At 47.4% G+C, this 23,923-nt stretch overlaps 1 protein-coding gene across 1 annotated transcript; it reads right to left on the reverse strand.

Annotated features, from left to right (window-relative positions):
• Positions 1 to 289: 289 nt before the first annotated feature.
• On the reverse strand, positions 290 to 6,781 carry LOC109734348 (protein CLT1, chloroplastic). The gene is given in 11 exon segments (XM_020293556.4): positions 290 to 464; positions 466 to 593; positions 2,455 to 2,580; positions 3,090 to 3,213; positions 3,291 to 3,341; positions 3,494 to 3,529; positions 3,619 to 3,718; positions 4,646 to 4,761; positions 4,851 to 4,888; positions 5,018 to 5,163; positions 6,108 to 6,781. Coding segments are annotated over 11 exon segments (1,335 nt in total). The 5' UTR covers positions 6,545 to 6,781; the 3' UTR covers positions 290 to 431.
• Positions 6,782 to 23,923: the final 17,142 nt, after the last annotated feature.

The following is a 23,923-nucleotide window of genomic DNA, read 5'->3' on the forward strand; positions in this document are numbered from 1 at the left end:
CAGTACGGGCCCAGATGGACAGAGGCGTCCTGCTGATGATCTTGCTGGCGGCGGCGGCGATGCTCCTGTGCCTCCCGTTGGTGCTGCCCCCGCTGCCGCCGCCGCCGGCCTTCCTGCTCTTCGTCCCTGTGGTGATGATGCTCCTGCTCTTCTCCCTGGCTCTCCTCCCCTCCACAAACTGCGAGTGCCCGTCTCAGTATCAGTAGGAGAGAATACACAAAGAGAGGTATCTCCTGCTTGCTCTCAACCTTTTTATTCTTGTCTATGTACCCATGCGGCTTCTCCTCGCTTTTATTGGATATAACTCGATATATGACATGCTACCACACAACATACAACAGTCAGGTCAGGTGGCTCTCAGGAGAACTTCTGCTCTGCCTTTCAAGCCCAGGCATGCTTATGTAGAATACGAAGCAATGCATGCTAATTAGCTAGTCATTCCTGGCTTTCCCCGCAATTTTCTGGCTGCGGAAGGCCATGCATTAGTAAGCCGGCGATGAGAACTGCAGCGCCTGCAACAAAGCCAGGAGGGAGGGTTGACGCCACGCCGATGTACGGCAGCGGTAGGGTGAAAGCGTAGATCGACAGCGGGACTGCATCAAGAAAGAGACAATCATTAGTAATCAGTTCGCTGCTCAGTGTGCAGGCATACTGCATATCTACTTGTACAAGGGAACAATGAGTAGTAATCAGAAAAAGAATGCTAGTTGAAAGATTTATAACTTTTTCCCTCTGAACTTTATGTTCAGGTGTAAGTGCAAACGATGAACGCAAAGATACATTGGACGCTAGACTATTGATTCATTAATAGTACGTATCTGACTGGCAGGGATGAAAAACAAGCTCAAGTTAGTTCTGTATTCAAGTCCTTTTTCCAAAGGAGCACACAGGTTTCAGAAACCGCTAATACATGGCAGGCTCAAGTGGCCAGGTGGAGTGGCAACTGGGAAGTGACAGTGAGTAAGGCATGTGCAGTCGTTATGCAGGAACCAAATAGAAAACGTGCGAATAATGGTGACGAAAGATACTAGCTACAACTAAATCTTTGTGTTTGTTTTCCCCTACTTTCACTCCTTAACAATATTGGTAAGCTTTGTTCTGAAGTGACATGGTGCAACTCAGTTATGTGGGATCATGGTCAGCCAACACAGCCAAACTTCTGTCCATATCCCAAACGTGCGTTCTTTTCTCCTGTCCTAGGTTTATTTTCTAGAGCCTATGAGAGGGGTGGACATACATCGACTGCATGATAGGAAAGTTTGCTTTAGAAATTTTAATTGACGTTACATTCTCACTTGATGTCATACTTTCCCCATAACTCATCATTTTGATAAAGGGTTTGCATTGTCCCCGTGGTCCAAATTCCATAACTAACTAACTAACTACACCTCAAAAGCTTCCATATTACAGAATGATGATACAGAGAGAAGCAAGTCAGGTATGAAATTCTAAACATACTGTTATCGTCCTCTCTGCTTCTAACTGATAAACTGGACCACGACAGCACTGTCATCAGACAGAAATCAGTGAAAATGACCCTCCTGGTGAAATCATCACAACTCTCCCTCCAGTATACTTCCTCTGTCCCACAATAACAATATCGTTTTGCAAGCTGTTTTAGCTTGCAAAACGATCTTTTATTATGGGACGGAGGGAGTATATATTAAAATCTGGCTTATTAATATATTTTACCGAGCCAGATATAGGGAAGGGAACACAAAGATTATTGTGGACCGCTTAATGAAGTAGTGATTTGTGTGTTGAGACCAGAACCGAGCAGTGGTCGGTTGGTTAGAGCACAGACCCGTGAGCTCACCCACCCGCGTTCGAGGCGCAGCCTCCGCATGGTGCCTCACTTCTACCTAACAACTTACAGTTAAGGGAGAAAACTTCCCCCTTTAACGACATCTTTCTATTTGTGTGCTGAAACGAAGCAGGGTGTGAATACAACATCTCAGCTTATAATGGTTATTACTACAAGGCTTCCAGATCCAGATTTGAAAGCTGGATGACACACAATGAACCGTATAGAATAGTTTTAACCAGTTGTCTAATGGTACCAGATTTTAGCATGTGCTTGCCGATGCCTCACATTAGAGCACTGTGACATGGCCACTACAAATTGTGAAAGATTTGTCAAGAAATTGTGTCTATGATATGTACACCGCATATGACTAACGAAATGTGGCAGGCCAAGATTGTGGCACTGAACCAACCACATGCTTAAGGAATCGTGGCACGACTAAGATTAGGTGTGACCTTGGGCTACAAAACCAAGCATGCAAATACTTCCTGCAATGTCAGTTTTAACTGGATTCCACACCTTCCTTCAAAACTAGTTCTAATATGTCCAACACAAAGATGGCACTTGGATGAAGTATAAACGAAATAAAAAAAACTTCTCAAAACTATTTATCAGTGGAGAAGACGTGCGCATATGAAGAATATATAAACCTGAGAATGTAGAGGCTAGACAAGATGCAACAGCCGAAGAAATCTTCAGCAGGTGTAGCAAAGATATATTGAATCCCATATTAACCAACACAAATAGTAGCGGTAGCAGTGGTGCCCCTTCACAGCCTGCACAACCCAAAAAAATTTAATAAGAGGATTGTGCAACAACATGCTTAGATGGCTTTACTATTTATAAAAGTAAAATTCAAGACATGTCAAAAAAGATATTACCATGAAAACAATAGATAATCATTACGGGGATCAGAAAATAAATAAATCAACTATGAGCAGATAAAATCCGGGTGGTCCTTTTCAAAATTAGGAAGAAATAAATACAGAAATGATGGGTTTTCAACTCAAAGAGCTGAATGATACTTGCTATTAAGTGCTAATACAATGTGACGAATTTCAAAAACTGAATGTCGTATGGTAAGATTAACTTCTTTTCTTAAGAGATATCAGTGATTGATTTAGATCTGCACTTATCCCCCTAGCAAATATAACATCACAAATGAAGCCAAGTGATCAAGAGACCCAATCAGAAAATTATTGCATGCACCAGGAAGATCAAGACAGATGTTCCGAAGAGAACTCAAGAGACAGAAAAGATGAGCCTAAAACTTTGCAAAAATTACCAGCAGATAATGATCCCATATTTAGAAAGCAGGCTGCACCATCTCTGATGTATGTTGGTAGTAGATGGAATGGAATACCCCATAACTTTGACAAGAATGGAAGCAAGAGACACATAAAAATAGCCTGAAAAGATAGGTTTATTAATTGTGATGGATAGCTTCTGTATGATTCAAGCATGGTAGTTGAAATCAGGACCATACTTGATAAGCAGAGCCATACGAGTTGACAACAAAAAGATCAACTGAGCCACCCTGGATAAAAAACAAAAATATCGGAATGAGAAAGGCATCTCACGAACACAATGAAGAGATACCAGTTGCCAGTAAGCATGCTTTCATAAAGAGTAAGTTCTACATTCTAGAGAAATTATTGCCAGGTGACAATTATGGGAGAAATGCAGTACCTTCAAATTCTTGGCAGCATCTATAAATATTATCTCCTGCAACAATTACATTTTAGTTGTATCAGGTAAAACCGGTAGCTAAAGAACAGATATTAGTCAATCTGACTGATTAACAGACTTGGTACCTTCAATACAGTGTCAGCAGCTTGCAGAAAGAATGATATTATCATTAGCAGTGGCCACAAAATTCCAGTACTTTGTAGTGAAGCACCAGCACCAGTTCCACTATACATAAAAAAGTAAGGTTCGTGTTAAACTTTGTTCAGATAAAGGTACTGAATATCTTAATCATGCACAATCGTTCCACTTTGACATCACAATATTGCCACAAAATATGTGTACGTAGTTGTAAAGGTAGTCCCTCTGTAACCTAATATAAGATCTTTTAGATCACTACTTTAGTGATCTAAAAGATCTTATAATAGTCTTTTAGATCACTACTTTAGTGATCTAAAAGATCTTATAATAGTCTTTTAGATCACTACTTTAGTGATCTAAAAGATCTTATATTAGTTTATAGAGAGAGTATTTCATAACCCCAGTGGCAATTTCACACATAGTCTGTGGGGTCTAAAGCATGCCTGACTTTTTATATATATTTAAACAAATATCAACAGATTGAAGGGACTGATAGTCTGATAAAACAGAGTTTATAGGTCTGAACCGCCACTGTTCCCACACACGCATTGTAATGAAAAACAGAGCAGTAGGGAATATATGAAAATAATACTGTACTGAAATAAATCAGTTTTTGCCTAACATGCCATGATTGGGATCTTGACACTATCACCAAATCATAATATTTTTGGGCTGTTATCAAAACAAATGTTCCAGCATAGCAGTTCAATAGTATACAAACATGTGTGTGAAGATGTCACGTGTGCTACATTGAGGATTTCTATCATACAAGCCATATTGCATACGTTCCAAATATTAACTACTTTCCCATATTTTTTTCTTTCCTGCTATTTTACATGCCCATCTCCGAATAATAAAGTTTATTCTCTTTCAGATTTAACCATACATTCGCTTGTAAGACAGCATAATGAGAAGCAGGACAAGAAACTCCTTGGCATGGATTACAGTTGTATAAATATACTCGAGTGCTTACCAGGTGCTTGCAAACCAAGAGTGGAATTATTAGAAACATACCTTGCTACAGTTATTACCACACCAACTGTCACTAGAAAGCATCCTGTTATCTCATTAAGTCTATAGCGCCTCTTTAGGAAAATAGCAGACAAAACAAGCTGCCATACAAGATAGGTCTGCAGCAAGGTAGTAAGATAATTATATAATTGTGATTGCAGGTGATAAAGTGAAGACTGTCATATGATTATACTGATGACCCACCAACCTGTGATAATATTGGTATTGAAGCACCAGAAAGAATAGCTGCCCCAGCAAAAAGCATATAATACTGTGAGTGTGAGTTCCTTATGTCAAATATCAAGTATGTATATTTTAGAAGTGAAAATCTGCGAGGAACATGCTGTATTTGATTTTGACAAGAATTTTTTTTACCTCCAGCAGACATCCCTGCTGCTGCTGCTAGAGCCTCCAAGAGGCCTATGAGTATAAAAGGTTTCTGTGGTAGAGAAAGCATCTCATCCGTCACATGGCCAGCTTGATAACGAAAAAACAGGATTGAGAAGTAGACAACCACATAGCTGCAGAAGTGAAGAGATCCATCCCGTGTTATTAGCGTCCAAGAAATGTTCATCAGAAGTCATTTTTTTCACGTGTATGTTTTCATTTTATCATGATAGAAATTTGGGGAGCATACCGTGTTAATGTGCAAAAATAACAATGGTGAAATGGATATGATGGTTATGCAATAACGAGCAGAAGGCATAAAACCTCATGAGACCAACCGCACACCGCCAAGTTTTCGGCCTCTAGGCCCTGCCCATGGAGAAGCAGCAAAAAGGCTTGCATTTCGACTCCGCACAACCTCCCAAATCTTGTCAGCACGGAAATCCGCCATCTAAACTTAACTATATAAACTCATTTTTTTCTCAAACCGAAGCAATTTTATTTGGGTACGGCTGTGCTCCAATAATCATTTCCCGAATAAAATCCAGGTTTCCAAACTGCTGCCCGATGTAGTGCTCGGGTTTTTCCGGTTCGGGCTTCGGGTGCCGGGCTTACGGGCAGCAAGTCGCACGCGGAAAACAGGGCGAGTGGAGTCCAAATTTCCGGTGCAGCACCATTTGGATTTTGGCGATCAGGTAATGGGAAGGACAGCTCAGGCGTCCACTAGACACCACAAGGGAAAGTAAAGAAGCACAGCCGTGCCCAGCAGCAGCAAGCATGTCCAGATATATAATAATAACAACGAACCACCAGGAAAAATCTCGGCCCGGTACTGTCTCCGACACGTGGGCCCCGCGCGAGGGGCCCACGAGGCACGCGCCGCACGGGCCGAAGAGGAAAAATGATTCGCGACACGACAGCTCGCGTATCGATCGATCGTGGTGGCTGGAATCTCCCCGCTGCTCGAAGCGGAACCACCCTCGATCGGATCGACGGCGGCGGCGGCGGTCTGCTCTGGTCAATCGCTCAATGGATGCTGGAGCGGAGGAGGAGGGAGGGGAGGGAGCAGAGGGCGTACCCGAACGTGGCGAACTGCGCGAGGAAGAAGGGGTACTGGCGGAGCGGCACGAGGGCGAGCTTGTAGAGGACGCGGTTCGCCGTGCCCGTGGCGACCACGGCGGCCGTGGCGAGGGCCACGTCCGTCCCGATGCTCCTGCCCCCCACCCCGGCCCCGGCGGCGCTCGTCCCCGCCACCTGGCCCGCCGCCGCGCACGCCGTCGCCGCCTCCTTCCCCCTGCCGCTCCCCCTGCTCCACGGCGCGACACCCGCCTCCGCCCACGCCGCGGCCGCGATGCTCCGCCGAGCGCCCGCCCGCAGAGTCACCCGCGCCTCCCTCCTCGGCAGCCCCAGCACCGCCGCCGCCGCGGCTCCATTGGCGGCGCGCCCCGCGGGGAGACACCGCAGCGGCCGCCGCGCCGTCGACACGCGCGACGTCGACGACGACGACGACGCCATCGCCGGGAACCTGGTGCTCTGGTTCCTGCTCTGATGTGCGTAGGCAGTAGGCAGTAGACTAAGAATTAGTAGTGGTTGGTGGGATCGAGCGAGAGGAGGGAGGAAGATTCGTCCGGCTGCTGCTGCTGGCAGTTGCTCTGTTTCGCTTGGCCTCTGCTTCGCTCGGCCGCCTATTTGATTTGCTCTACAAAATATATCGGTGGGCTGGACCACGGCTATGGAGGGCTATTGGAGGGGGGGGGGGGGGGGTCGGAAAGGAAAGTAGTTTTTGCCGTGTGGTGCTTCATTCTGGTTTCGGAATTTCATCGGTATATTTGCGTGCAAGTCTGCGTTTAATTCCAGCACGTGGAGTGGAGCATGGATGCCATAGATTTCCTTCCTAGAGTGGAACTCTGGGATTCGAAAACACGCCGAAGTCTCCCTCCTCCTGGCGACACTGCGAAACCCTAGATCGAGAGGGCCGACATCCCTTCTTCCTTCCCCTCGTCTCGTCGCCATTGGAGGAGCGGCCGGCGAAACCCGCCGGCTATTGGAAAGGGGGTGGCGGGCCGTTTCGCCCCCCTTTGCGAGGCATGGCGGCTCAGGTGCCGTTGTGTGTGATACTGCTTGCGGCCGAATTTGGCGCACGGAGCAGCGCAAAAGTGTCGCCCATCTAAACGGGGGTGTTGTGTGGCGCAAAAGTGTCGCCCATGTAAACGGGGTGTTGTGTGCTTCGTGAACTTGAAGCCAACGAGCTTCGGTGCCAGAAAAATACAGCGTAGCAACACGGACCCAAAGATCCGGCTGCCAGAAAAATACAGCGTAGCAACACGGACCCAAAGATCCGGCTGCACGCCATACACATCAAAGTACTTCCCAAATTTAGTCTTCCAAAATTGAGGGTTCTCACCGTCGAACTGTGGACAATCGAGTTTGAGAAGGGCCCAACTGGAGTATGGAGAGTGTGGTGATCTGTGCTCCAATTCTCTACCCGGGATGACGTGCGGAGCAATAGAGATTTCAAGAGAGGAGATTTGGTGCGTACCCTTGACCGGAGGCGGCGTCAAGGTGGCGACCACCCGATGAGCCGAGCCCCCGGTGTCGATGATCTCGCCGTGGCCATCGGGGCCGTGGTGCCTTGCATCGTCGATGGGATTTGTCGACGCAAGCCGCACCATTGTCGGATGCAGTGCGATCCGGCCGACCTGGGTACGCAACTCATCCAATTGCTGATGCAGGTTGGTCACCGTCGACCTCCACGTCTCGAGCGATTGTTGGATCGCATCGAGCCTGGCGTCGAGGGCGGCGCGCGCGTCGTTGACCGCCTTCGCGAGCCGTGATCTGCTCTTCCATCGCTGCCGCCTGCTTCTCCGATTTGGTTTGGTAGCGAGGTTTCTGGTAGAGGGGATCCAGGACTCTAACCTCTGATACCACTTGTCACAGGCCTATAGCGATCTAAGGAGAGAAGAGATATGGGAGCTGGATTGAGGAGGAAGAAGGGGATCTGAGATAACACGAGGAAGAACAACTTCTCTCTTTCGGGTCTAACTTATCATCATACAACATAAACCCTCCTCTCACGGATGCGGCCGCATTTAACCACCACGGCACGCAGGCTGTCACCAACTCACACTGGGACACGGACCCACCGACCAGTGTCCCCCCACGCCTGATCACGCATCCGCCGTGCTCGTTGTGTGTCCCATCTCCTTCACTGGCCGGTGGGGGCGTCGTGTCATGCGTGACTGACAACCCCTCCCGCAATTTGCACTTGTGTGCAATATACCTGGCCATGGGCCGGGCCGGGTCGGGGATGGCCAGGACTATGTGCAGTTGCTACTCTACTCACCCATGATCCATGGAGTATGGAAGAGTAGGGCCTCGAACAGAAGAACGCTAGTGCCAACTGCCAAGTGACCAGGACGAGGCTGGTCGTTAGACAAATAAAATAAAATAACTCTAAAGTCGACGAGCCTAGTCCGTGGAGTAGTGGGGCTACCGAGCCGCCGGGTCGGGCCCCTCGGATCTTTTGATGGAAAGGGACGGGCACGAGCAGCGGCACCGCGGCGCCACAGGCCGCTGCTGCTGCTGCGGCTGCGGCTGCTATTTCGTGGGCTCCCCTGCCCGTCCACCGCGCCACCCACCCGCCCACCCATCGCGTCCCTGTTCGCGCGGGCCCCGCGACGGCGCGGCCGTATCCGCCAAAGGATGGCGCGACGCGATCGGTCACCGCTTACGTCGTCGTGGCGATGAGGGCGAGCGAGCGAGCGTGTGCCGCCGCTGGGAGTCGAATCTGGCACGTGGTCAGGTCATCGCTAAGGCAGCCAAAGGCGAATTCGGAGGGGGGGCGGGACGAGGCAGGCCGCCACCTCCCTCCCGTCCCTGCCTGCATGTCGCGACGTGCTGGGTGCGTGGGTGGTGTGCCTTTCTTCGCTCTCGGTCTCTTCTTTTTGGTGGCCCGACACGCCACCTCCCCTGGGCCCCGCGCGTGATCGTGCCTTGCCTTGGCCTATTCCGTAACTAATTATTCTACCCGTCCAGCGTCCAGCCGCCATTATTCTTTTTATCACGATGAAAAAACAACCAGCAGTCTGGTTTACCAGTCAACTAGTGCAGTTAAATTTGTGCTCGCAAGTGTTTGAGCCGAGCCATCGCATTATTTTACTGCCACGTATACATAGATCCACGTATCCGTCGTCGCCTTGCCGAAGCTGACCCACCAGCTCCCCGCTCATGCTCGCCAACTCCTCCCGCTCCACCTCGCCCACAAACGTCAGCCCCTGTGTCTCATCGATCCAAATCACACCGACTCAAGAACACGACTCACCGTGTACACCTCCTGCAGCTTATCCTTGGTCGGCATCCTGTACTGCACCTGCCCGCGCTCCTCGCAGAACAGTCTGAGGGGGGACAGCTCGGTTGAAAGGTTCAGTGTCAGTGCCGATGACGGATGAATGATGAGGGTGAACTGTATACAGGTGCACCTGGGCCGGAGAAACTTATGCGACCAGCTCGAAGATGCCGCGGTAGAAGCAACGAAAAAAATGGCACGCTATTCCAACATTATAGGGTTGCTATAGCGTATTGGAAAGGATCACGTTACTTTTAGCTAATTTGCTCGCTACGGTGTTGTTCCTGCTGAAATCTGAGATGGGCTCTAGGCCCATATAGCAATTTCTGAAAAATATCTAAGGGCCCATATGGGTTATATGACACAGGGTGTAGTGGGAAGTTTAGTCCCATCCCGAAAGTGGAAGAGGAGTTGGACCTCCTTATAAGGGTTTCTCCTACCCCGGAAGTGGAAGAGAAGTTGGACCTCCTTATAAGGGTTTCTGCTACCCCGGAAGTGGAAGAGAAGTTGGACCTCCTTATAAGGGTTTCTCTTCTACATGCTATTGGAGCTTGAGAAGAGAAGAGGGAGCCGAGCTCACACCTACGCGCTTATTTTTGCCAATTACTAACGGAGAGTTCTCTGACAGCACGCCCACCGTCGTTCCCTTCTGCTGCTGCCGCCGGTGACTCCATCCGTCCGCTGCGTACACGGTCGACGGGAGAGCGGGTCTCCGAAACCACGCCCTTCTGGTTCCTGTACGGGGTGCGGGGCGAATAGGTTTTTGGGCAGCGACTACGCGACTGCTCGCTTCCGATCCGCTACTTCCTCTACGTCCGCGTCGCCCTCATCATCATCATGTCCACCAACGCCGAACGTGCCGCCGCCGAGAAACCTGAAGCCGACAAGAAGGCCGTCGAGGATGCTGCTGCCGCCACCACCGCCGCGGCATCTGCATGGCCTACTGAAGGGTATAACGCGTTTATCCCGCTCCTGATTATTTTCGTATTAGCAGTACTAGCAGTATGTGTAGATTTGTCTACTGTTTGCTTAGTACCGCCGCCGAGAAAGTTGAAGCCGACAAGAAGGCCGCCGAGGATGCTGCTGCCGCCACCACCACCACCGCGGCGTCTGCATGGCCTACTGGAGGGTATAACGCGTTTATCCCGCTCCTGATTATTTTCGTATTAGCAGTACTAGCAGTATGTGTAGATTTGTCTACTGTTTGCTTAGTACGTGCATGTTTAGATCAGAGTTAGTACGTCATCAATTTAGTCAATGCTATGCTAGTGATTTATCTATGGATTAAATTAGTCGAAAAATTGCCTATTTACTCAGCAATCCAAAAACCTATTCTGTGTAGGAATTTTTCGGCAAGTGGCTTTGCCGCTGCACTGAAACCGGATAAGTTTACCGGTACATACTTTAAGCGTTGGCAGACTAAGACCACGTTATGGCTCACGGCTATGAACGTGTTCTGGGTCAAAGGTGTCTTCACGGGAACGATTGCTCCTGAACAGGAGAAGGCGTTCAAGGAGGCTACCGTTGTGTTTCTCGGAGCAGTTCTTAGCGTGATCGGAGATAAACTGGTCGATGCATATTTACATGTGCATGTCGCCAAGGACTTGTGGTAATTTATTTACTGTTTTTCAGTGTTTCAGCCTACCGATTGGTGGGTGGACACAGGTGCAGGTGTTCATGTGTGTGCTGACATTTCATTTTTCACTTCTTACCAGGTCACAGGTCACGGGTCCGTATTGATGGGGAATGGCGCGAGTGCTTCTATTCATGGTGTTGGCACGGTCGATCTGAAGTTTACTTCGGGAAGGATCGTGCAGCTGAAGAACGTGCAGCATGTCCCCTCCATCAAGAAGAACCTCGTTAGTGGCTCCCTTCTATGTATAGAAGGGTTTAAGTTGGTTTTTGAGTCTAATAAATTAGTTGTTACGAAATATGGACTCTTTGTTGGAAAAGGTTATGAGAGCGGAGGGATGTTCCGCCTTTCCATCGCAGATTTTTGTAATAAAGTCGTGAACCATATTCATTCAAATGTTAATGAATCTGAAGTTTGGCATTCACGTCTTTGTCACATTAGTTTCGGTGTTATGACGCGGCTAGCCAAGTTGGATTTAATCCCGAGTTTCACTTTAGCCAAAGGTTCTAAGTGCCTTTCATGTGTGCAAGCTAAGCAACCTCGCAAGCCTCACAAGGCCGCGGAGGAGAGACACCTGGCACCATTAGAACTCATACATTCTGATCTTTGTGAGATGAATGGTGTGTTGACTAAAGGTGGAAAGAGATACTTCATGACATTGATAGATGATTCCACTAGATATTGCTATGTTTATCTGTTAAATACTAAAGATGAGGCTCTACACTACTTTAAAATTTATAAGGCAGAAGTTGAGAATGAACTTGAAAAGAAAATTAAACGAGTCCGGTCAGATCGTGGTGGAGAGTACTTCTCGAGTGAGTTTGATTCCTTTTGTGCGGAACACGGCATTATTCATGAGAGGACGCCTCCCTATTCACCCCAGTCAAACGGGGTTGCCGAGCGGAAAAACCGTACTCTAACTGATTTGGTTAACGCCATGTTAGATACATTGGGTTTATCCAAGGCATGGTGGGGGGAGGCTATATTGACGACATGTCATGTCCTGAATAAAGTTCCGACAAAGGATAATGAGATCACTCCCTATGAGAAATGGGCAAAGAGAAGGACAACACTCTCATACTTGCGCACTTGGGGCTGTCTGGCGAAAGTCAATGTGCCGATCCCCAAAAAGCGTAAGCTTGGACCCAAGACTGTGGACTGCGTTAATTTGGGCTATGCTAGGAACAGCGTTGGCTATAGATTTCTAGTAGTGAAATCTGAGGTACCTGAGCAGAAGGTCGGTACGATTATGGAGTCTAAGGATGCTACATTCTTCGAGGATATTTTTCCAATGAGAAATATGCAAAGCACTTCTAGACAGGAATCTGAGGAGACTCCTGAGCCTGCCATTCCTATGGATTATTATGAACAAACACATGATGAAAATCCTGAGGAGGATGACGAGGAAACCCTTGGTAGGGGCAAGAGACAAAGGACTGCAAAGACCTTTGGTGATGATTTCTTCGTGTACCTCGTGGATGATACTCCCACTTCTATTTCAGAAGCGTATGCCTCTCCAGAAGCTGATTACTGGAAGGATGCGGTCCGTAGCGAGATGGACTCCATCATGGCTAACGGGACATGGGAGATCACCGACCGTCCCTATGGTTGCAAACCATTAGGATGTAAGTGGGTGTTCAAGAAGAAGCTTAGGCCCGATGGTACGATTGAAAAGTACAAGGCTAGGCTTGTGGCCAAGGGCTATGACCAGAAAGAAGAGGAAGATTTCTTCGATACTTATTCACCTGTGGCTAGACTGACCACCATTCGAGTATTACTCTTGTTGGCGGCCTCGCATGGTCTTCTTGTCCATCAAATGGATGTTAGACGGCTTTTCTGAATGGAGAGCTAAACGAGGAAATCTACATGCAACAGCCAGATGGCTTTGTGATAGATGGTCAGGAAAGAAAGGTGTGTAGGTTGCTGAAATCTTTATATGGCCTGAAGCAAGCACCTAAGCAATGGCATGATAAGTTTAATACAACTCTGACATCTGTTGGTTTCGTTGTTAATGAGGCTGACAAATGTGTATACTATCGCCATGGTGGGGGCGAAGGAGTTATATTGTGCTTGTATGTTGATGACATACTGATATTTGGAACAAACCTCAAAGTCATTGAGGAGGTCAAATCGTTTCTATCTCAGAACTTTGAGATGAAAGACCTTGGTGTGGCTGATGTTATCTTGAACACCAAGCTACTGAGAGATAATGAGGGTGGGATTACACTTCTGCAATCCCACTATGTTGAGAAGGTGTTTAGTCGTTTTGGATATTCGGACTGTGCACCATCTCAAACACCATATGATCCTAGCGTGGTGATTCGAAAGTCCAAAGGCACGGCTAAAGATCAATTGAGATACTCTCAAATCATTGGTTCACTGATGTACCTAGCGAGCACAACGAGGCCTGACATCGCGTTTGCTGTGAGCAAATTAAGCCGGTTTGTTTCCAAACCGGGTGATGTACATTGGCATGCTGTTGAAAGAGTTATGCGCTATCTGAAAGGTACTATGAACTATGGACTTCACTATACCGGAGACCCGTCGGTACTTGAAGGGTATAGTGATGCGAATTGGATCTCTGATGCTGATGAGATGAAGGCCACAACTGGGTATATGTTTACTCTTGGAGGTGGCGCTATTTCCTGGAAGTCTTGCAAGCAAACGATCTTAACGAGATCGACAATGGAAGCAGAATTAACAGCATTAGACACATCTGGTGTTGAAGCAGGATGGCTTCGAGATCTTTTGATGGACTTGCCATTGGTTGATAAACCGGTTCCGGCTATCCTTATGAACTGTGACAATCAGACTGTCATCACCAAGGTGAAGAGTTCAAAGGACAACATGAAGTCCAACAAACACATAAGAATGGGATTAAAAGCTGTCAGAAAATTAAGAAACTTCGGAGTGATAGCGTTGGACTATGTCCATACGGCTAAGAATCTGGCAGATCCCTTTACGAAAGGGCTATCACGTGTTGTGATAGATAATGCATCGAGGGAGATGGGTATGAGACCCACATGAGTTGCCATGGTGGTAACCCGACCTATGTGATCGGAGATCCCGTGAAGTAGGACCTGGGAAAACAAGCCAGTGGTGAACTAAGGAGAGTAACCATACTAACCCACTCCGTTGGAGATGCAATACTCTCTATACTGTATGGTAGGATGACTACTGTCTTAATGTGTTCCAAAGCTTATGAAAAGCAAGATGCTATCCTACAGAGCGATCTTTGGAGGAACACACCTATATGAGCCCGACTGCTGGTCACAGTCTATGAGATTGGGGTGATCTCTAGTAAGCTCATGAATAGGCCAGGAGTGTGACTTATATGCTCCACCCGAGGGGTAAGCCTTCGGCAGCCTAGTACTAGTAAGACATGTGGTGAAACTTCTTTACGTCAAACTGAGAATTCAAGGCATAGTCCATTGTTCAGTTGTGAAGGAGTGTAGCTACTTGCTCTAGGTGAAGTTCAACCTTAACAGGTCTTCACTAAAACACTGGTATATCGAAACAGTAATTGGAACAGAGGACACAATGGGCCCTCGAGATCTGGTGGGCGATTGCTGAAATTTGAGATGGGCTCTAGGCCCATATAGCAATTTCTGAAAAATCTCTAAGGGCCCGTGTGGGTTATATGACACAGGGTGTAGTGGGAAGTTTAGTCCCACCCCGGAAGTGGAAGAGGAGTTGGACCTCCTTATAAGGGTTTCTCTTCTACATGCTATTGGAGCTTGAGAAGAGAAGAGGCCCTCGCGCACTCCTCCTCCGCCGCCCGCCTCGCCACGCCTCGTCACGACGCGCCGCAGGTTGCGGGATTGAGCCGAGCTGAGCTCACACCTACGCGCTTATTTTTGCCAGTCACTAACGGAGAGTTCTCTGACAGCTGGGCCACGATCTGAGACGTCGGATCATGGGCTGTCACGGACTCGGACGTGGGTCGAGCCCATGTCTCTCCACGCGGCTGCGCCTATATAAGTGTGCGGTGTCTCCTAACCCTAGCCGCCACGAACAGATCACATCTGCTCCACGCGCACGCCCACCGTCGTTCCCTTGCTGCTGCTGCCGCCGGTGACTCCATCCCGTCCGCCGCGTACACGGTCGACGGGAGAGCAGGTCTCCGAAACCACGCCCTTCTGGTTCCTGTACGGGGTGAGGGGCGAATAGGTTTTTGGGCAGCGACTACGCGACTGCTCGCTTCCGATCCGCTACTTCCTCTACGTCCGCGTCGCCCTCATCATCATCATGTCCACCGACGCCGAACGTGCCGCCGCCGAGAAAGCTGAAGCCGACAAGAAGGCCGCCGAGGATGCTGCTGCCGCCACCACCGCCGCGGCGTCTGCATGGCCTACTGGAGGGTATAACGCGTTTATCCCGCTCCTGATTATTTTCGTATTAGCAGTACTAGCAGTATGTGTAGATTTGTCTATTGTTTGCTTAGTACGTGCATGTTTAGATCAGAGTCAGTACGTCATCAATTTAGTCAATGCTATGCTAGTGATTTATCTATGGATTAAATTAGTCGAAAAATTGCCTATTTACTCAGCAGTTCCCACTATAACATGCTATTTCAACGCTAAACGAAATAACGTTGTAGTGTTTAAGCGTTTACCCAACAACAACCCATCCAACATCGGGCCAACTCATCACCCACTCTCTTTCTCTCAGACGCAACACATACAGCCTAACCTAGCCAATTCATCACCAATTTTCCACTAGCTCGTAACCGAGGGCGGTGGCGTCCAGCATCAGGCCAACTCATTCACTCTCTCTCTCTCTCTCTCTCACGCAACACATACAGCCTAACCTAGCCAATTTCGTCACCAATTTCCCACTAGCTCGTGACCGAGGGCAGCGGTGTTCTTGACTCGTGAGCGAAGGCGGCGACTGCGGTTCATAAGTCGCAACAGCTTCTCTTCATCCCCTCTCCAAGTAGCGGCGTAGGCCATGTATCCAACTCTAGCAACGCAACACCAATGTAAACCACACCGCCGGTGACAACAAGTCAGCCACCAATGCTTCTCTGTTTCATTAGGAGTGTTTCCTTTCCTTTCAACTTAGGAGTGTACATGCCCTGAGCCTAGCTCTCATATGCCTCTTTATCTTGTTAGGAGTGTTCCCTTTCGTTCCAAATTATGAAAGCCTTAAATTTTATGATATATTTGACATTTGTATGCAAAACGCTATTTCCAAATATAGCACGCTATAACTTGTATAGCATTTCGAGAAGGGCAACGCTAAATCTTGGAGAACACTATTTTTTCAATTGGGTAGACGTGGTCGAAGGAGTCCACTTGCGCCTCGCGCTCCTCGTACTTCCTCTCCATAAACTCGAATAGCTTCTTCACCTCATCTGGTTCCAGCTCTCATTTATTACATTATTTGTGGCATTCATGTGTATTTTAGAACAAAATAATCTATGTTGTACTGTTCAATTGATTTTGATTTTTTTCTAATTGCTATTGCTTGGTAACCAACCAGGATATAGCGATGATTAGTCTTTCTTTAGCCAGCTCAAAATACACAACCAACCTAATTCGACATATCGTTTTCTTTTCACTAGCAAGATGCCTGTGCATTGCACAGAACACATCAAGATGCATTTTTTATATAACACCTGTTGTGATTGACCCATGCGGGAGTAATCCCATGTATAAAAACTAATGATATCTCGAGAAAGAGGAGAGATAAGGTGAGGAGGAGTGGGGCGTGATGGTGATTGGTGATCAGACTGAGCGGAGGCATGGGGATGGACGACGCCGGCAGCGGCCACCATGCCAGATTGTTCCAGAGGCTTCCTTTTTTAATTGCTCAACAATGAGGTTGTGGAAGATAAGGATGAACGAGGGAAGGCCTTATCTGCAAATATGGAGAGAGGTGCGGGTATATTTTCGCAAAATTTCCATGGTTTGCTTTCTATCCGTCAGATATAGATTATTGAATCTCTTGAAGAGCTTGATGAGGTAATTGTACCTTCTCTCGAATTGGAAAGTAGCACATCAGCGAAAACCGTTCCCGTGATGCCTACACCAACTAGAGAGGAAGCTAATGATGATGATCATGAAACTTCGGATCAAGTTACTACAGAACCTCGTAGGTCAACCAGAACACGATTCGCACAAGAGTGGTACGGGAATCATGTACTGGAAGTCATGTTACTAGACCAAGGCGAACCTACGAACTATGAAGAATCTATGATGAGCCCAGATTCCGACAGATGGCTTGAGGCCATGAAATCTGAGATAGGATCCATGTATGAGAACAAAGTGTGGACTTTGATGGATTTGCCCGATGACTGACACTGATGGTAATGTTACTATCTATAAAGCTCGACTTGTCGCAAAAGGTTTTCAAGAAGTTCAAGGAGTTGACTACGATGAGACTTTCTCACCCGTAGCGATGCTTAAGTCCGTCCGAATCATGTTAGCAATTGCCGCATTTTATGATTACGAAATCTGGCAAATGGAGGTAAAAACTGCATTCCTTAATGGATATCTTAAAGAAGATTTGTATATGATGCAACCCGAAGGTTTTGTCGATCCTAAAGGTGCTAACAAAGTGTGCAAGCTCCAGCGATCCATCTATGGACTGGTGCAAGCATCTCGGAGTTGGAATATACGCTTTGATGAGGTGATCAAATCATATGGTTTTATGTAGACTTTCGGTGAAGTCTGTATTTACAAGAAAGTGAGTGGGAGCTCTGTAGCATTTCCGATATTATATGTGGATGACATATTATTGATTGGAAATGATATAGAATTTCTGGATAGCATAAAAGGATACTTGAATAAGAATTTTTCAATGAAAGACCTCGGTGAAGCTGCTTATATATTAGGCATCAAGATCTATAGGGATAGATCGAGACGCTTAATAGGACTTTCACAAAGCATATACCTTGATAAAGTTTTGAAGAAGTTCAAAATGATCAGTCAAAGAAAGGGTTCTTGCTGTTGGGGATCGTAGCAGAAATTTAAAATTTTCTACGCATCACCAAGATCCATCTATGGAGTTTACTAGCAACGAGAGGGAAGGAGTGCATCTACATACCCTTGTAGATCGCGAGCGGAAGCGTTCAAGTGAACGGGGTTGATGAAGTCGTACTCGTCGTGATCCAAATCACCGATGACCGAGCGCCAAACGGACGGCACCTCCGCGTTCAACACACGTACGGAGCAACGATGTCTCCTCCTTCTTGATCCAGCAAGGGGGAAGGAGAGGTTGATGGAGATCCAGCAGCACGACGGCGTGGTGGTGGAAGTAGCGGGGATCTCGGCAGGGCTTCGCCAAGCACAGCGAGAGGGAGAGGTGTCACGGGAGGGAGAGGGAGGCGCCAGGGGCTGTGGTGCGGCTGCCCTCCCTCCCCTCCACTATATACAGGGGCCCTGGGGGGGTGCCGGCCCCTGGGAGATCCAATCTCCAGGGGGGGCGGCGGCCAAGGGGGTGGCTTCCCCCCCAAGCCAAGTGGGGGGGCGCCCCCACCCCTAGGGTTTCCAACCCTAGGCGCAGGGGGAGGCCCAAGGGGGGGGCGCACCAGCCCACCAGGGGCTGGTTCCCCTCCCACTTCAGCCCATGGGGCCCTCCGGGATAGGTGGCCCCACCCGGTGGACCCCCGGGACCCTTCCGGTGGTCCCGGTACAATACCGGTGACCCCCGAAACTTTCCCGGTGGCCGAAACTGGACTTCCTATATATAATTCTTCACCTCCGGACCATTCCGGAACTCCTCGTGACGTCCGGGATCTCATCCGGGACTCCGAACAACTTTCGGGTTACCGCATACTAATATCACTACAATCCTAGCGTCACCGAACCTTAAGTGTGTAGACCCTACGGGTTCGGGAGACATGCAGACATGACCGAGACGACTCTCCGGTCAATAACCAACAGCGGGATCTGGATACCTATGTTGGCTCCCACATGTTCCTCGATGATCTCATCGGATGAACCACGATGTCGAGGATTCAATCAATCCCGTATACAATTCCCTTTCTCTATCGGTACGTTACTTGCCCGAGATTCGATCGTCGGTATCCCAATACCTCGTTCAATCTCGTTACCGGCAAGTCACTTTACTCGTACCGTAATGCATGATCCCGTGACCAACCACTTGGTCACTTTGAGCTTATTATGATGATGCCTTACCGAGTGGGCCCAGAGATACCTCTCCGTCATACGGAGTGACAAATCCCAGTCTCGATCTGTGTCAACCCAACAGACACTTTCAGAGATACCTGTAGTGTACCTTTATAGTCACGCAGTTACGTTGTGACGTTTGGTACACCCAAAGCACTCCTACGGCATCCGGGAGTTACACGATCTCATGGTCTAAGGAAATGATACTTGACATTGGAAAAGCTCTAGCAAACGAACTACACGATCTTTGTGCTATGCTTAGGGTTGGGTCTTGTCCATCACATCATTCTCCTAATGATGTGATCCCGTTATCAATGACATCCAATGTCCATAGTCAGGAAACCATGACTATCTATTGATCAACGAGCTAGTCAACTAGAGGCTTACTAGGGACACGTTGTGGTCTATGTATTCACACATGTATTACGATTTCCGGATAACACAATTATAGCATGAACAATAGACAATTATCATGAACAAGGAAATATAATAATAACCATTTTATTATTGCCTCTAGGGCATATTTCCAACAGTCTCCCACTTGCACTAGAGTCAATAATCTAGTTACATTGTGATGAATCGAACACCCATAGAGTTCTGGTGTTGATCATGTTTTGCTCTAGGGAGAGGTTTAGTCAACGGATCTGCCACATTCAGGTCCGTATGTACTTTACAAATATCTATGTCTCCATTTTGAACACTTTCATGAATGGAGTTGAAGCGACGCTTGATATGCCTGGTCTTCCTGTGAAACCTGGGCTCCTTGGCAAGGGCAATAGCTCCAGTGTTGTCACAGAAGAGAGTCATCGGGCCCGACGCATTGGGAATCACCCCTAGGTCGGTAGTGAACTCCTTCATCCAGATTGCTTCTTGCGCTGCCTCTGAGGCCGCCATGTACTCCGCTTCACATGTAGATCCCGCCATGACGCTTTGCTTGCAACTGCACCAGCTTACTGCCCCTCCATTCAAAATATACACGTATCCGGTTTGTGACTTAGAGTCATCCAGTTCTGTGTTGAAGCTAGCAACGACGTAACCCTTTACGACGAGCTCTTCGTCACCTCCATAAACGAGAAACATATCCTTAGTCCTCTTCAGGTACTTCAGGATATTCTTGACCGCTGTCCAGTGTTGCATGCTGGGATTACTTTGGTACCTTCCTACCAAACTTACAGCAAGGTTTACATCAGGTCTGGTACACAGCATGGCATACATAATAGCCCCTATGGCCGAGGCATAGGGGATGACACTCATCTTTTCTCTATCTTCTGCCGTGGTCGGGCATTGAGCCGTGCTCAATTGCACACCTTGCAATACAGGCAAGAACCCCTTCTTGGACTGATCCATATTGAACTTCTTCAATATCTTGTCAAGGTACGTCCTCTGTGAAAGACCAATGAGGCGTCTTGATCTATCTCTATAGATCTTGATGCCTAATATATAAGCAGCTTCTCCAAGGTCCTTCATTGAAAAACACTTATTCAAATAGGCCTTTATACTTTCCAAGAATTCTATATCATTTCCCATCAATAGTATGTCATCCACATATAATAAGAGAAATGCTACAGAGCTCCCACTCACTTTCTTGTAAACACAGGCTTCTCCATAAGTCTGTCTAAACCCAAACGCTTTGATCATCTCATCAAATCGAATGTTCCAACTCCGAGATGCTTGCACCAGCCCATAGATGGAGCGCTGGAGCTTGCATACCTTGTTAGCATTCTTAGGATCGACAAAACCTTCTGGCTGCATCATATACAATTCTTCCTTAAGAAAGCCGTTAAGGAATGCCGTTTTGACGTCCATTTGCCATATCTCATAATCATAGAATGCGGCAATTGCTAACATGATTCGGACGGTCTTCAGCTTCGCTACGGGTGAGAAAGTCTCATCGTAGTCAACCCCTTGAACTTGTCGATAACCCTTAGCGACAAGTCGAGCCTTATAGATAGTCACATTACCATCCGCATCTGTCTTCTTCTTAAAGATCCATTTAATTTCTATGGCTCGCCGATCATCGGGCAAGTCAGTCAAAGTCCATACTTCGTTTTCATACATGGATCCTATCTCGGATTGCATGGCTTCAAGCCATTTGTTGGAATCCGGACCCGCCATCGCTTCTTTATAGTTCGAAGGTTCACCGTTGTCTAACAACATGATTTCCATGACAGGGTTGCCGTACCACTCTGGTGCGGAACGTGTCCTTGTGGACCTACGAAGTTCAGCAGTAACTTGATCTGAAGCTTCATGATCATCATCATTAACTTCCTCCCCAGTCGGTGCAGGCACCACAGGAACATCTTCCCGCGCTGCGCTACTTTCCGGTTCGGAAGGGGTGACTATCACCTCATCAAGTTCCACTTTCCTCCCACTCACTTCTTTCGAGAGAAACTCTTTCTCCAGAAAAGACCCGTTCTTGGCAACAAAGATTTTGCCTTCGGATCTGAGGTAGAAGGTATACCCAATGGTTTCCTTAGGGTATCCTATGAAGATGCATTTTTCCGACTTGGGTTCGAGCTTTTCAGGTTGAAGTTTCTTGACATAAGCATCGCATCCCCAAACTTTTAGAAACGACAGCTTAGGTTTCTTCCCAAACCATAATTCATACGGTGTCGTCTCAACGGATTTCAATGGAGCCCTATTTAAAGTGAATGCGGCAGTTTCTAAAGCATAGCCCCAAAATGAGAGCGGTAGATCGGTAAGAGACATCATAGATCGCACCATATCCAATAGAGTGCGATTACGACGTTCGGACACACCATTTCGCTGAGGTGTTCCAGGCGGCGTGATTTGTGAAACTATTCCACATGTCCTTAAGTGTGTGCCAAATTCGTGACTCAAATATTCTCCTCCATGATCTGATCGTAAGAACTTTATTTTCCTGTCACGTTGATTCTCAACCTCACTCTGAAATTCCTTGAACTTTTCAAAGGTTTCAGACTTGTGTTTCATTAGGTAGACATACCCATATCTACTCAAGTCATCAGTGAGAGTGAGAACATAACGATAGCCTCCGCGAGCCTCAACACTCATTGGACCGCACACATCGGTATGTATGATTTCCAATAAGTTGGTTGCTCGCTCCATTGTTCCGGAGAACGGAGTCTTGGTCATCTTACCCATGAGGCATGGTTCGCACGTGTCAAATGATTCGTAATCAAGAGACTCCAAAAGTCCATCTGCATGGAGCTTCTTCATGCGCTTGACACCAATGTGACCAAGGCGGCAGTGCCACAAGTATGTGGGACTATCGTTATCAACTTCACATCTTTTGGTATTCACACTATGAATATGTGTAACATCATGTTCGAGATTCATTAAGAATAAACCATTGACCAGCGGGGCATGACCATAAGACATATCTCTCATATAAATAGAACAACCATTATTCTCGGATTTAAATGAGTAGCCATCTCGCATTAAACGAGATCCTGATACAATGTTCATGCTCAAAGCTGGCACTAAATAACAATTATTGAGGTTTAAAACTAATCCCGTAGGTAAATGTAGAGGTAGCGTGCCGACGGCGATCACATCGACCTTGGAACCATTCCCGACGCGCATCGTCACCTCGTCCTTCGCCAGTCTCCGCTTATTCCGCAGCTCCTGTTTTGAGTTACAAATATGAGCAACCGCACCGGTATCAAATACCCAGGAGCTACTACGAGTACTGGTAAGGTACACATCAATTACATGTATATCACATATACCTTTGGTGTTGCCGGCCTTCTTGTCCGCTAAGTATTTGGGGCAGTTCCGATTCCAGTGACCACTTCCGTTGCAATAAAAGCACTCAGTCTCAGGCTTGGGTCCATTCTTTGGCTTCTTCCCGGCAACTGGCTTACCGGGCGCGGCAACTCCCTTGCCGTCCTTCTTGAAGTTCTTCTTACCCTTGCCTTTCTTGAACTTAGTGGTTTTATTCACCATCAACACTTGATGATCCTTTTTGATCTCCACCTCCGCTGATTTCAGCATTGAATATACCTCAGGAATGGTCTTTTCCATCCCCTGCATATTGAAATTCATCACAAAGCTCTTGTAGCTTGGTGGATGCGACTGAAGGATTCTGTCAATGACCGTGTCATCCGGGAGATTAACTCCCAGCTGAGTCAAGCGGTTGTGCAACCCAGACATTTTGAGTATGTGCTCACTGACAGAACTGTTTTCCTCCATCTTACAACTGAAGAACTTGTCGGAGACTTCATATCTCTCGACCCGGGCATGAGCTTGGAAAACCATTTTCAGCTCTTCGAACATCTCGTATGCTCCGTGTTGCTCAAAACGCTTTTGGAGCCCCGGTTCTAAGCTGTAAAGCATGCCGCACTGAACGAGGGAGTAATCATCAGCACGCTGCTGCCAAGCGTTCATAACGTCTTGGTTCTCTGGGATTGGTGCTTCACCTAGCGGTGCTTTTAGGACATAATCTTTCATGGCAGCTATGAGGTTGATCCTCAGGTTCCGGACCCAGTCCGTATAGTTGCTGCCATCATCTTTCAGCTTGGTTTTCTCTAGGAACGCGTTGAAGTTGAGGGCAACGTGGGCCATTTGATCTACAAGACATATTGTAAAGATTTTAGACTAAGTTCATGATAATTAAGTTCATCTAATCAAATTATTCAATGAACTTCCACTCAGATAGACCTCCCTCTAGTCATCTAAGTGAAACATGATCCGAGTCAACTAGGCCGTGTCCGATCATCACTCGAGACGGACTAGTCAACATCGGTGAACATCTTCATGTTGATCGTATCTTCTTTACGACTCATGCTCGACCTTTCGGT

This window comes from Aegilops tauschii, chromosome 3 (genome assembly GCF_002575655.3).
Source record: "Aegilops tauschii subsp. strangulata cultivar AL8/78 chromosome 3, Aet v6.0, whole genome shotgun sequence".
In the NCBI taxonomy this organism is placed as follows: Eukaryota; Viridiplantae; Streptophyta; class Magnoliopsida; order Poales; family Poaceae; genus Aegilops; species Aegilops tauschii.